General features: G+C 48.4%; 1 protein-coding gene across 3 annotated transcripts in view; it reads right to left on the bottom strand.

Annotated features, from left to right (window-relative positions):
• Window positions 1-12384, bottom strand: part of PLB1 (phospholipase B1) — a 135947-nt gene that overhangs the window by 65812 nt on the left and 57751 nt on the right. For all 3 annotated transcript variants that reach the window (XM_059188732.1, XM_059188733.1, XM_059188731.1), the window contains 3 exons: window positions 8395-8463; window positions 7532-7606; window positions 5487-5550 (listed from right to left, as the gene is read on the bottom strand). In XM_059188732.1, coding sequence (XP_059044715.1) covers window positions 5487-5550; window positions 7532-7606; window positions 8395-8463 — 208 coding nt within the window. The remainder of the gene's footprint in view (window positions 1-5486; window positions 5551-7531; window positions 7607-8394; window positions 8464-12384) is intronic.

The raw sequence follows: 12384 nt of genomic DNA on the forward strand, positions 1-12384 counted from the left end.
AGCCATGTTACTATGAACATTCATATTATAAATAAATACAAACATTTACTTATAAATGTCTGTCTCCAATTATTCAGGGTATATAGTGAAGAGTGGAATTGGCGATCCTAAGATAAGCCTGGGCTTAGCTTCGTGAGGAACCACCAAACTGTTTTCGGCAGCCCAGCTCTACTTTGTTCATCTTTGGAGTTTGAGCACGTACTGTCATGTAGCCCAGCAGCCATTTACTCGTCTGATAAACACGCTGACCACCGCTCAATGGCCGGGTGCTCTAGAGACGACAGAGGGATCAGAAATGGGGAGAGAGAGGCCTCCAGGAACTCACAGGCTAAGGAAGAAGTAAGAACCGCCCAGTTATAATTATCTATAAGCTGATAAACCCTCTGGGAGACAGAGAAGTTCTGGAAGTTCTGGACTTACAAGAATGATTTACCCCCGTGGCGGGGGGTGTATGAGGGGGGTGGTTCAGAACAGGCTTCATGGAGAAGGTAGTGTTTGAACTCATGGCATGACGAGATAAGGATGGGGGAGAGGGAGGTTGGGGATTGGAGGGACAAGCATCAGGAATGCCTGTGGTATGGTAAAGTGAGAGATGTCTGTAAGGAACAGACAGTGTAACTTAAGTGGAGGGTCTGTAAAGGAGCCTAGCACAAGATAACATTGGAAAGGTAGATTAGGGCCACAGGCCTTTTATGCCCAGCTAAAGGCCCAGTAACAGGACTATTGCTACATGTATAATTACTTGCATGTATACACTTGTACTGCATCTATCTACCCCTTGACCTAATACGCAGATGAACATGAACACAAACGCATGTTGAGGACCACAACTTAAATTCCTACACTCTCAGCAAGGCATCCAATGAAACACAGAGCACCAGATGGTTTAGACCCATTGCTTTTGACCCACAGGACTACACAGAGCCCGCTTCACCCATCAATATCCAGATCATGGTTGTAGAATTCTATCTGCACCAGAAGCCATATTAGCATTCAGTAGAAACAACGTTCAAAGGGATCTCCAAGTCTTATCTCCTTCCCGAGAGACATCTTTTCTACCTGACTTCTATACCGTCTGCGGATGGGGAGCTGGTGCTCCCATGGAGGATATGCTCAATGGAAAAGTAAAAGTCCCTGCCTCTTCCTATGACAGCATGCAAACTGACACACGCATAATTGTGAATGTGTGTGTGCAAAACATACAGATCAGTGGTCTCAAATTTGAGCATGCATCAGAATCATCTGGAGAGGTCGTTAAAACACAGATGGTCTTCTTACCCCCCCGAGTTCTGCTTTAGTAGGTCGTGGGAGGGGGTGGGCTAAGGATATGTGGTTAGAAGAACAATATCAAATCACAAAGCCAGCTGCACAACATTAGCACACATCCATGGGGTTGAGCCTGAGAACTTGAAAATGACCTCTTCTCAGAGAAATTGGGCTATGGGTAAAAAAGGCAACAAAACAGAAAATAAGACCTCCTCCCCTCAACTCCAGAGAGCTTATTTTAGTTTCTGGTGATGACAGTCAATCACTCTGTTCTTGTTGCCGTAACGTGTGACATACACAGTGAACACTGTGAATACTTGTTAGTGGGCAAAGGCTCGGGGAACTCTTTGAAGCTGGCACAATGCGGAGGAGATGGACAGATGTGCTTCAAAAGCACATTACAGTTTGCTAAAGAGGCAGCTGAAACCGGTCATCCCATCACCTAAATTTGTAGCAGACAAAGGAAACATACACACATACATGCGTGCACGTGTGTCCACCTCTATCTATGTATAGATCAATCAATGGCGGGGGGTGGGGTGGGAGGGGGGAGTGGGGGGGGTGTCCTCCTGTTGGCCGGGAAGGATTTCCTTTGAGAGATAAGAAACCAAATGAGCCAAGCCTACATGGGAGGAGTCTGACTTATCTGGGATTTTATTAAGACAGAGCCCCACATGTTTCATTTGTTTACTATCCTGTAGACCTTGATTTGAGCTTTGCTAATATCATCATGTATGACAAAGACCCAGCCTGCAAACCCAGAAAAGTGCTTTAGCAATTGCTCTCCTTGGACCAAGAACTATTTAGAGATAAGATTAAATTTATATGGTCTGATTAGCTTAACATTATCTGGTACAAACTGTCCACCACCCTGAAAAGAGCTGATAAATACATCAATAACTCATCAAGATTTCTACAGTGGGGGCCTCTTATCGGAAGGCCATCCAAGCTATGATGGAATGTCCTGAATAATGAGGAAATGGCAGATGATAGAATGGGGAAAAGACTGGACACTTTGGAGTTTTGTCTTGTACAACAGTTGAAACCACCTGGGGCCATCATCCGATAAAACCAGCCTTCTCTTAATTTTTAGCTACAGGCTGCCTAACCCATGGCTCTCTGATTTTAGACACCTATGTGAAGACTCCTGCAATGGTGGTAAACTGCTGGGACAAGGTTAGAACCTTGCTTCTGCCTTCGAAGTGCTTCACTGTGGAGTTATCTGAAGAAATACGCACATTGCACACAGGAGCTCAAGAAATGCGTTCAGTTGAGTTACAGGCTTAATTACTGGCTCTGTGTCAGAGACTTTGCAGCTCTCGAAGCTTTAAATGATGGAAACTACAGGGAGAGGAAATACTTATTCATCCAAGTGTCTTCAGCTGATTTTGGATTTGCTCAGCCAACTGGTCCCGCTGGGGGGCAAGCAGGCTCTCAATCCCTGCGGGGCATTGTTCCTTCCTTCCTAGTCCCAGCCTCAAGACCCATGAGCAGGTGGTGTGATGAGAGAAACATTTCCAGGGCCTACGTTGCATGTTACACAGTCGGCTCACAGCAAAGCAAAACCCTTAGCGCTCAGCTGGGGCTGTAACTTGGGCATTTTTCCTACCAGCTTTTGAATCGCTGGTTTTAGTCAAATGGGTACAATGAATGATGTCAAGGACTTAGAAAGGAATCGATGTCTTCAATGAATGTAAATGAACTGTTCTGACTTTGTACTGTTGGTGACAGTGGCATCTCTATTTGTGGATCTCTATTTTCAAATCCTATGAAGTTTTCCCTCTGCATGGAATTAGCCTCTTGACTTCAAGATGGCCAACTTCAGCAAGGAGCCAAGAGCCACTGTCCTCCAGGCTCCTGATTGCAACTCTTTTGTTTGCAAAAGGCTACTCTTTTTCTCCCTGGGAAAGCCTCAGGTCAGCTGCAAGGCACAATGTATTTTTCTTAGTCATCCCAAATACGCTAGGGGCAGGCCATGGGGTAATATCAAATGAGGTAAGGGGTACCTGGGTGGCTCAGTGGGTTAAAGCCTCTGCCTTCGGTTCAGGTCATGATCCCAGGGTCCTGGGCATCGGGCTCTCCGCTCAGCAGGGTGCCTGCTTCCCTTCCCCTCTCTCTGCCTGCCTCTCTGCCTACTTGTGATCTCTGTCTGTCAAATAAATAAATAAAATCTTAAAAAAAAATAAAATGACACAAGGATGTACAAAGTTAGAAAGCCCACAGGAGATAGACCTCCACAAAATGCACATATGCACCGCCTGGGAGGAAAAATGGGTGGCTTTTATCGATTCCTCTAGCTGCCAAGTACCAACCGGTCATAAAAAATTACATCAACTTTATATATCTCATCCCAAAGCCTCATTGATTGGTGGAAGGGGTTTATCCCCTGTGGGTCCCACAGGGAATGAGTAAGGCCCCCAGGTTGCTGGGACTGTGGCCTGTTGATGAAGGCAGTCCCCAATGGTGAGACATCACTTTTGGTTAGCTCGGGGTATCTGTGGGTGGTTGGAGAGAAACACTAGGGAAGCAGGTGACAAGGGAGGCTTTTGAAAGAACTCTGAAGCACAACGGTTGTTTTATATAGAATTTAGTGAAAAACTGCCTTAATGGAAGGCACTTAGATCTGGTCGGTTGGAAAGATCTTTTTCAACTCAGAACTGTAGATTTGCTAAAATAAAAATACTCATTTAGATTAATTCCATGAACATCCGCTGGCCTCCTGTATGTGCTGAGTCATTGGAGGTGTAAAGATGAGATGGCCTGGTCTTGTAAGTACGCATCAGAGTCTACCATCTCAATTAGAGATTGCAAACATGATCTCCAAAGCAGTGAACGATCTTACCAGAAATATGACAATTATCAAGGAAAACTAATGATGTGGCCCCATGCGAAGTCTTTTTAACTACCCCAGCAATCCCAAGGATGGCTAAAATGTTTAATCAGAGATCACGTGCAGTGATGAAACGTGTTTTTCATTATTGTCCAGTTAGCTGTGGCCATTTTCTTAAATGACTTTCAGGCAGGACTCAGAAAGGCAGGCCCTGCTCTCATTCAGGAGGGCGGCTCCCCAGCATTTTGGTTCCATGCCCAGTTGCTTAGATCAAGGAGACGGAAGTCTATCCATTTGCTTATTCAGATGGTCCCTATCACCAGAGTATCTTCAATCTCAAGGTCTTAAGATTTCTTGTGCATATCTCTTCAAGTGCCAATGAACACAATAATCTCTGGGGTCAGGGAATAAAGAAGAGGTTCACATTTTTATCTGGGGTTTGATGTTGAGATATGTTCTACGGGATGGGTTGGTTATCATCGACATGACAGGAACATAATCTAGGCAGATTGCAAAATGCTTTATAGCTCATCCTCTCAGAATAAGATTAAAAAGGAGATGGATATCATTTCTCTATAAAGACTGTAGTGATGGCAACGTTCAAATTCTGCCTTCCTATTCCTGCCTACGTCTGTCCGTACATATATAAGTACACCTTTGGGGTTTGGCTGTAGGACGGTCTATGTTGGAAGCTAATAATTTGTCTCTGCTGTTAAAGTTTTGCTAGCAAACTAGCCAATAGGGAAGACTGTCACCAGGTAGGAAGGAGGGAAAATTCTAAAGACTGAATGGATGTCCTCACGAGCGCCTTCTCACCTATTCCAACCCCTGCAACTTAGAACAAGAGGTGGCTATACACCGAAGATTTGGTACAGGCATTTTTAACTAGCTTGCTAGTCCTATGACTTAATTTGTGCATGGAGAGCTCAGACATCCAGGAAGGGTCAGGCTGACAGCTCACTGTTCTAGTGCTCAGCAAAAGGGAACGGACTACAAAGATCTATGTCTCTGAAAGAATCCTGCTAAGCACAGTGACATCCCCAAATCTGAATTCCTACCTTGGAAGTCAGCTAGGAGGCATTCAACAATCATCAAATAAATGAATGAACATGCGAACAAGTCAGTGAACAGATGAGTCACCCTCTAGGACCAAGCAAGCACAGGAACCTACTGCACTATTGCGGGACGTTCCTGGGCTGATGTTTTGAGTCCTGTAGGCCAACACACAGCCTCCCCTCACTTCCTCAAGACCACCATGGCCATGTGCACACAGCCATCACTCTCAGGCTGCCTCACCTGGAGGGAAAGAGCCCTAAGACTCTAAAGAGCCCTAAGTCAATGATTTCAGGCCTCCACGGAGGTTAAAAACCACTTGACTGGAGCCCCGTACCTGAGGTGGGAATTGTGTTGGAGGGGTCCTTGTCTGGGCAGGTGATTTCCATCCTGTCTCTCACCTGCAATGAGAGCACAGAGAAGGAGAAATGGATCTTGCGACGTAGATAATCAGATGAGAAGCAAGGCCTTATTTGGAAAACACTAGTCAATGGAGAAACCTAGGTATGGCTTAAGATCCTCCCTTTCCTTCAACACGCCTCTCCGAGTGCCCCTGACACCCCTTCCTAAATGCTCCCCATCTTGTCCCCTCTCCTCTAGTCCCTCCACCTAGGCCTGTGCCCAGGCCTGTGTGACTCCTTCCTGGAATATTGCAGGACCCATAGCCTTCGGTCCCATGGGCTTCCTCCCCAGCCCCAGAGCCCAGACAGATGGCGTGCTCTCCCTCCCAACATAACAGAACTGTCACCCTGCTGCCCACATTCTCAGTGAGAGCAGGGATTTTTGTCTGTTTCATGTACTGTATCCTTACAGCCCCAAACAGGGTGTAGTAAATGCTCGATGAATATGTGTTGTTTGAAAAAACTACATTTCTGTTGCACCAACATCGGCATGAAGTCCGTCATCCTTAGCACATCCCAAGAGGATGTGACATTCTAAACCATCAGCTCTTGGCTCAGTTCTCATGCTCTCCGTGCCTCTCCCCAAGTCTACCTCCATCCCCACCTTACCTTTCCCTCCCTCTGGTCTCTACCCTTGGTCATCCCTCAAGGCTTGGATCATTTGTACTCTTTGGGAAGCCTTGCTAACCCTCTCTGGTTGGTTGCTTCTTCTGTGTTCCAGAATACTCATGGAAACTTTAATTATAGGACTCACTCCACCATGCTACGATTGCTGGTTGGTTCCACTGGGCTGAGTTCCTTGTGACATGTGATGTATTTTATTCGTGGTTTTCTCCCTTACGCCTGCTATTCCCCCATCCACCCACCCATTTTGTCATTTGACAACTAGTGACTGGGCACCTGCTCTGAGGCCCCGAATTCCAGGCGTACACAGAAGGTATTCAATAAATGTATCCCGAGAGAATGTATTGCTCCCCCTTATCAGATGATGATAATAGCAACACTCATATAGAACTCAGGGCATACCAGATACCAGCAGACGGGCTTTATACTTACTAACATATTATAATTGATTAACAACTCTATGAGATTGGGCTGCGACTATCATTGCACAGATTTAAAAAACACCAAGGCACAGAGATGGTAAGTGCCTTGCCCAGTGACATAGAGCCAGTAAGTGGAAGAGTCTGGACTTGAACCCACAGCTGGTCTTCTCACCTCACGGTACCACGCTGCCTCCCGGATGTTTCCTCATGGCTGAGGCATTTGTTAGAAAGTGTGGGACATGTTGCTAAACCAAGGGTCTTTCACACTCCATCTCTCAGGCTCTGTGGTGGGTCAGCTCTGCCTGTGCTGCCTGGAGTAAGTCTCACCCTCTTTTACACAACAGGGAGACGGGGAGGCATAAGTACTAAACTGGTCTCAGCTCATATTGGCCCCCAGTCCTCTGAGAATGAACGAGCACGTCAGCCTTCAAGTCTTTCCTGGCTCCTCAGAGGCTCGTGGGCTGCCCTATCGAATCTTAACAGGAACCTATCAGAGAGACTCCTGAGACAGCCACCCCGTGAGAGGAGTAAGTGTGAAGCGACCCCTGCAGGTATGCGCCAACTTGGCAGGCCTTTGGGTCTCCATGCCATCTGGTTTCAGACTTTACTACACTTCTCCACATTTTTCTTAACTTTCTCCTCAGATTCAGGGCTCAGATGAGTCTAAAAGGACTTGTTGCCAGAGATTTGCGCCCCAATGCCTCCCTGAAGCCTCAGGGAGAGCTTCCTGCGGACCCCGCAGACCAGCTTCAACCACGGGAGGGGGGGGGTGAGGAGGGGAGTGGAGTGGCCACACACTTGACCCTTCACCCTTTCCAGCCTGTTCACGGGGTTCCAGAACCTAGAGGACCATGGGGAAGGTTCCAAAGATACAGCAAGGGGTCCTGCCCCTGGGTCATCTGTATGTTTGTCAGTCACAGAAAACCTCAGCCTACCTCATGCTTCTCTTGAGATTTTGACAGCCTGGGCAGGGACTTGCTGTTCTTGTAGGTGAACAGATAGGGATTCTCCTGCAGAGGAAGGGGATACATTGTAACCATGACCTGGAAATCATTATGGTTCCTTCATCACGGCTGTGTCAGCCAGCCATGCCTTTGGCCAATTTGAAAAAAATTCATACCCCCCTTGAAATGATGTCAAAGCCATCCTCTGGCTTTTCTTCTCTGCTCATTAGTTCTCTGAAGGAGCTTATTAATACTTTGAAGTTTCCAGTTTCCAACTGTCAGCATCTCTTGCTACCCAAGCTTCACGCTATCAAAGTACATGTATTTCTACAAAAAGAGAACTTAATTGTAAGCTTCCTGGCAGCCAAAGCAAAGAGGGAAATAGGTGAATTATATAGCTCTTATAGCCTAGTAATAAAAACTAATGCAGCAAGCAAGTCAAACATTAAACTAGCATCAAATGATAAAAAGGAATTCTGATTTGTGCTCAGTTTTTTTTCTTTTCTCATTCATTTATTCAGTAGCATTAATTCTATACCTGCTACATTTTAGGCATGTTATTTAAGACACCCATCCTCACAGTCAGGACCGTGTAAGCCGTGGTTTTGGTCCTATGCCCTCCACAGGTGTGGGCCTCAGTTCTGGCATCACGAGTCCCTGACCCACAGGTGTAAACTTTAGGTGTGTTTGGTACGCAAAGCTGTGCCCAGCCTAGAAGAGCCAAGCCTAAACTCTAATGGGGCTCATGTCTCAGTCAGGGAAGACCCCTTGCCACAGAAAAGCCCACTTCTTTGTGGCCCTATCTCTCGCCCCAACTCAGCCAGGGATTCCCCCCTACCCCAGTTCTAACCTACCCGAGAGGGACAGGTCACTGGCCTCTCTTTTGCACTGGATGGCTCATCCTTCTGTCCCACGGGCTTCATCTGGAAAAGGAGGTGATCTTTAGAACAGGGAAGTCTTGGGTAAGACTTGCATAAGGGGCCGCCTCCTGGGGTAGTACTGACAGGCTCACTTGCCCAGTACTTCTCTGAGCGTGACCTGGACCTTCCGGCAGCACTGGCATCACCTAGGGACACATTAGAAATGCAATTCTCCAGCCCCATCCCAGACCTACAGAAGTCAGAAACTTTGGGCTACAGTTCAGCTCTGTGCGTTTTAATAAGCCCTCGAGGAGATCCCAGTGCACGCTCCTGCTGAAGCGCCCCAGAGGAGAGAAGTCAGCTTCCTAGCCTTCTGCTCCTGATGTTCCAGAAGTAGACACAGAATGCCAGAGATCGTGAGCTGGGACGGGGACACCATCACTGATGAAACTTCCCTCAGAGGGGAGAGCAGGCATGAGAAGGAAGGCCAAACACTTGGCTTATGTGGAAGGCCTGCAACCTCTCCCCAGGGCTTCCCCTCCCTTTATGTTCATGAACCCCCACGTCCAGTAGGGAAGGAAAGCCTCTGCTACCTGAAGACGGCTTTCGTGGCTGTGAGTGAGGCCAGCTATGGGCTCTGCCTCAAGTCCTATGTCTTTAACCGGGACCCAGAGACACAGACATGAGGCACAGCACGGCCCTCCACTCCCAAGCAACTTGAATGTCCAGAGGTTCTGGAATGAGTGATGGTGGGCTCAGGGCTGATCTAGGCAACTGCTTGATTACCGAAGCCCATGGAACACAGAGCGACGTGCCTGGTGCGCCAGCAGGGGGCGCAGCACGTGATACACTCAGGTTCGAGCATTGAGAGGCAGATGGGAAAAGGCAGGCCGGGAAGGATTCAGTGGGAGATGACTCGGCCATCAGAAAGGATGAAGACCCGACTTTTGCAACAGCTTGGATGAGACTGGAGGAGATGATGCTGAGTGAAATAAGTCAAACAGAGAGAGTCAATTATCATACGGTTTCACTTACATGTGCAACTTAAGGCATAGCATGGAGAACATTAGGAGAAGGAAGGGAAAAATGAAGGGGGGGATCCGAGGGGGGAGGCGAACCACGAGAGACTGTGGACTCTGAGAAACAAACTGAGGGTTTTCGAGGGGAGGAGGGCGGGGGGATGGGTGAGCCTGGTGATGGGTATTAAGGAGGGCACGCATTGCATGGAGCCCTGGGTATTACATGAGGACAATGAATCACGGAACACTACATCAAAAACTGATGATGTCCTGTATGGTGACTAACAGGACATGACAAAAAAATTTTTTAAAAGAATTCAGTGGGGACAGTGGATTGTTTTTTGAAAAAGAGAGGGTGAGAGAGAGAGAGAGAAAAAGAGGGGGAGAGGGGGAGGGGGAGGGGTAGAGAGAACGAGAGACAGAGAATCTCTAGCAGACTCTGCTGAGCACAGAGTCTGACACGGGGCTTGATCCCAGCTCCCTGAGGTCATGACCTGAGCCAAAATACAGAGTCGGATACTTAACTGACTGAGCCACCCAGGTGCCCCATGGGTTTTTTTGTTTTGTTTTGTTTTTTTAAGATTTTATTTATTTATTTGACAGAGATCACAAGTAGGCAGACAGGCAGGCAGAGAGAGAGAGAGAGAGAGGAGGAAGCAGGCTCCCCACTGAGCCCGATGAGGAGCTTGATCCCAGGACCCTGAGACCATGACCTGAACGGAAGGCAGAGGCTTTAACCCACTGAGCCACCCAGGTGTCCCAGGCTCTTTTTTTTTTTTTTTAAGTTCCTTTTTTATTTTAGTTTTTATTAAAGATCTATTTTAGAGAGAGAGAGAGAGACCTTGCACTAGTAGGAGAAAGGGTGTGGGAGAGAGATCCTTAAGCAGACCCCCCCACTGAGCTTGGAGCCTAACGAAGGGCTTGATCCCAGGACCCTGAGATCATGACCTGAGTTGAAATCGAGAGTCAGCCGCTCAACCAACTGAGCCACCCAGGCACCCCTCAAGTTCCTTTTGTTCTCTTTAAATGGTCATCACACACGTGAACACTTGAAGGAGGAGGCAGGTTTGAGAGAACACAGATTTCCTCTTGTACCAGCTATGCTGCCACTTGGGAAACTCGTGTTTCGTGTCAGCCCTTCTGCCCACAGGTAATAGGCTCTTTGTCCCTCATCTCCCTTCCAGTGACTTGACAAAGAACACAAAAGGCCAGAGGCTACCAGATGGAGTGCCTGATCTGGCTCAGGCATGGGCTCTGCCATCCTCCATGAAGATTTTAGATTCTTCAGCAATATCTTATCCCGGCGTCTGTGCCCCATAAACAAGAAACGAGGAGAGACCTTTACTCTTCTTGGGATTAGCTCTTCACCCAAATGGACAAAGTCAGATAAGAGAGGGTAATTAGCCTAACCTTTTGGAAAAGGAGTGGCAACCCTTTAGCTCAAAGGCTGAAGAAGGAACTGGGGTTCCCATCTTCTTTCAGTTTTATTCTGAAGGTGGACACACCTAGAAATAGGAGGTCCTACCTGGAATGTTCAAGGCTGTGCTCTGCAAGGGAGTGTGCCGTGGCCCGCCTTCTTCTCGTCTCCCATCTTCCAAGAACTTAATCACATCTTACTAATTCTGGTGTAATGGACATAGCAGAGCCCCCCCCCTTTTTTTAAAGAGCCTTCAAAAGGGAAATTCAGAGGATTGATTCAATATTTTCCTTTAAGAGTCTTTCCCTATAATCTCTTGATTAGTCTCCTGCATTCTTCCGCTCCTCTAATGCCCTTCACGTGGGCTCGGACCCTCTACCCTCCACAGTGCTCAGAGATCATGCAGAATGATGTGGCCCATCCAAAAGTCCCCTCCCACTGTCTTCCCCCCCGCCCCACCTGGCTCTGTGCCCTGCACAAGTGCATGTCCGCCCCAGGGACCGGCAGGGGCTGCTCTCTGTGCTCTCACTCTGCTTCTCAGTCCCGGAATCACCCACCTTTCCTCCCCATGGCCTCCCTGCCACACAGGAACTAACCGGAATGTGGGAGGGATGACCTTAGACATTCTCTCCCAGGAGAATTCCTGAGGGTTCTCACCCGGCCCCACAGCTCCAGTGCCTCGCATGGGGCTTGGAGTACAGTGTGTGTGGTGGTGGTGGGGGGGGGTGTCTGTGATTGCTGGAAGGATCTGGGAATCGAGCTCCCCAAGCGTGGGTTTCTTCAGAACTAGCATTGCATAAGAATTATCAGAAATTATTGAGGCGGTGACAGGAAGGGTCAAGGGAATGAATGATGTCTCCCACACAGAACCCTGCGGCTTTGTGCCGGGAGCCCAGCTTCCGTCTGCGGGTGTGTCAGGCTGGGGCAGTCCCAGGGGTGTTTCAGGGGCAGACCTGTGCACCCCCTCTCCTGCCGGCGTGTGGTCCTTTCCTCTGCCGGCCCGCAGAGCTTACATGTCTGCTGGGGCTCGGCTGGGGGGAGCAGATATGGGTGTAGCCCGTACAACTGTCCCCTCTGTGGTGTCCTGGGGACTTGAGCCCCAGTGGTCACAGTGACTGTGCTGGCCCCTCTGTGCTCCCCATGGAGGGTGGCCCTCATTCAGGGCTGTCTGTGCATGTGAACGTGGGCTTGGAGGGACATAGCTCACTTTCATCTCAGTGGTCTCTGTGGAGCCCAACCCAGCAGAGACTCAGGGAGGTAGAGGCAGACACACTCCTTGCCCTCCTCGTGTCCCTAGGAAGACACAAGAGGGAACCCAAGGGGGAACCACTCATGTATTTTGCCATGGCCCTTTGAGGCTGCCTGAGGGATGTTACACCCCCTTGGCGCAGTAGAGAAAATGGAGGCCCAGAAAGACCACACAGCTCAAGCAATAGCCCAAAACATGGCTGGAACCAGAACTCAGGTTTGCTGGCTCTTTACCCAGAACCCTTTGTGCTCACCATTTCTTACGGACTAAGCCCTGCTTGCAGGAGCGGCCCATGTACT

This window comes from Mustela lutreola, chromosome 9 (assembly GCF_030435805.1).
Source record: "Mustela lutreola isolate mMusLut2 chromosome 9, mMusLut2.pri, whole genome shotgun sequence".
NCBI classification, from domain to species: domain Eukaryota; kingdom Metazoa; phylum Chordata; class Mammalia; order Carnivora; family Mustelidae; genus Mustela; species Mustela lutreola.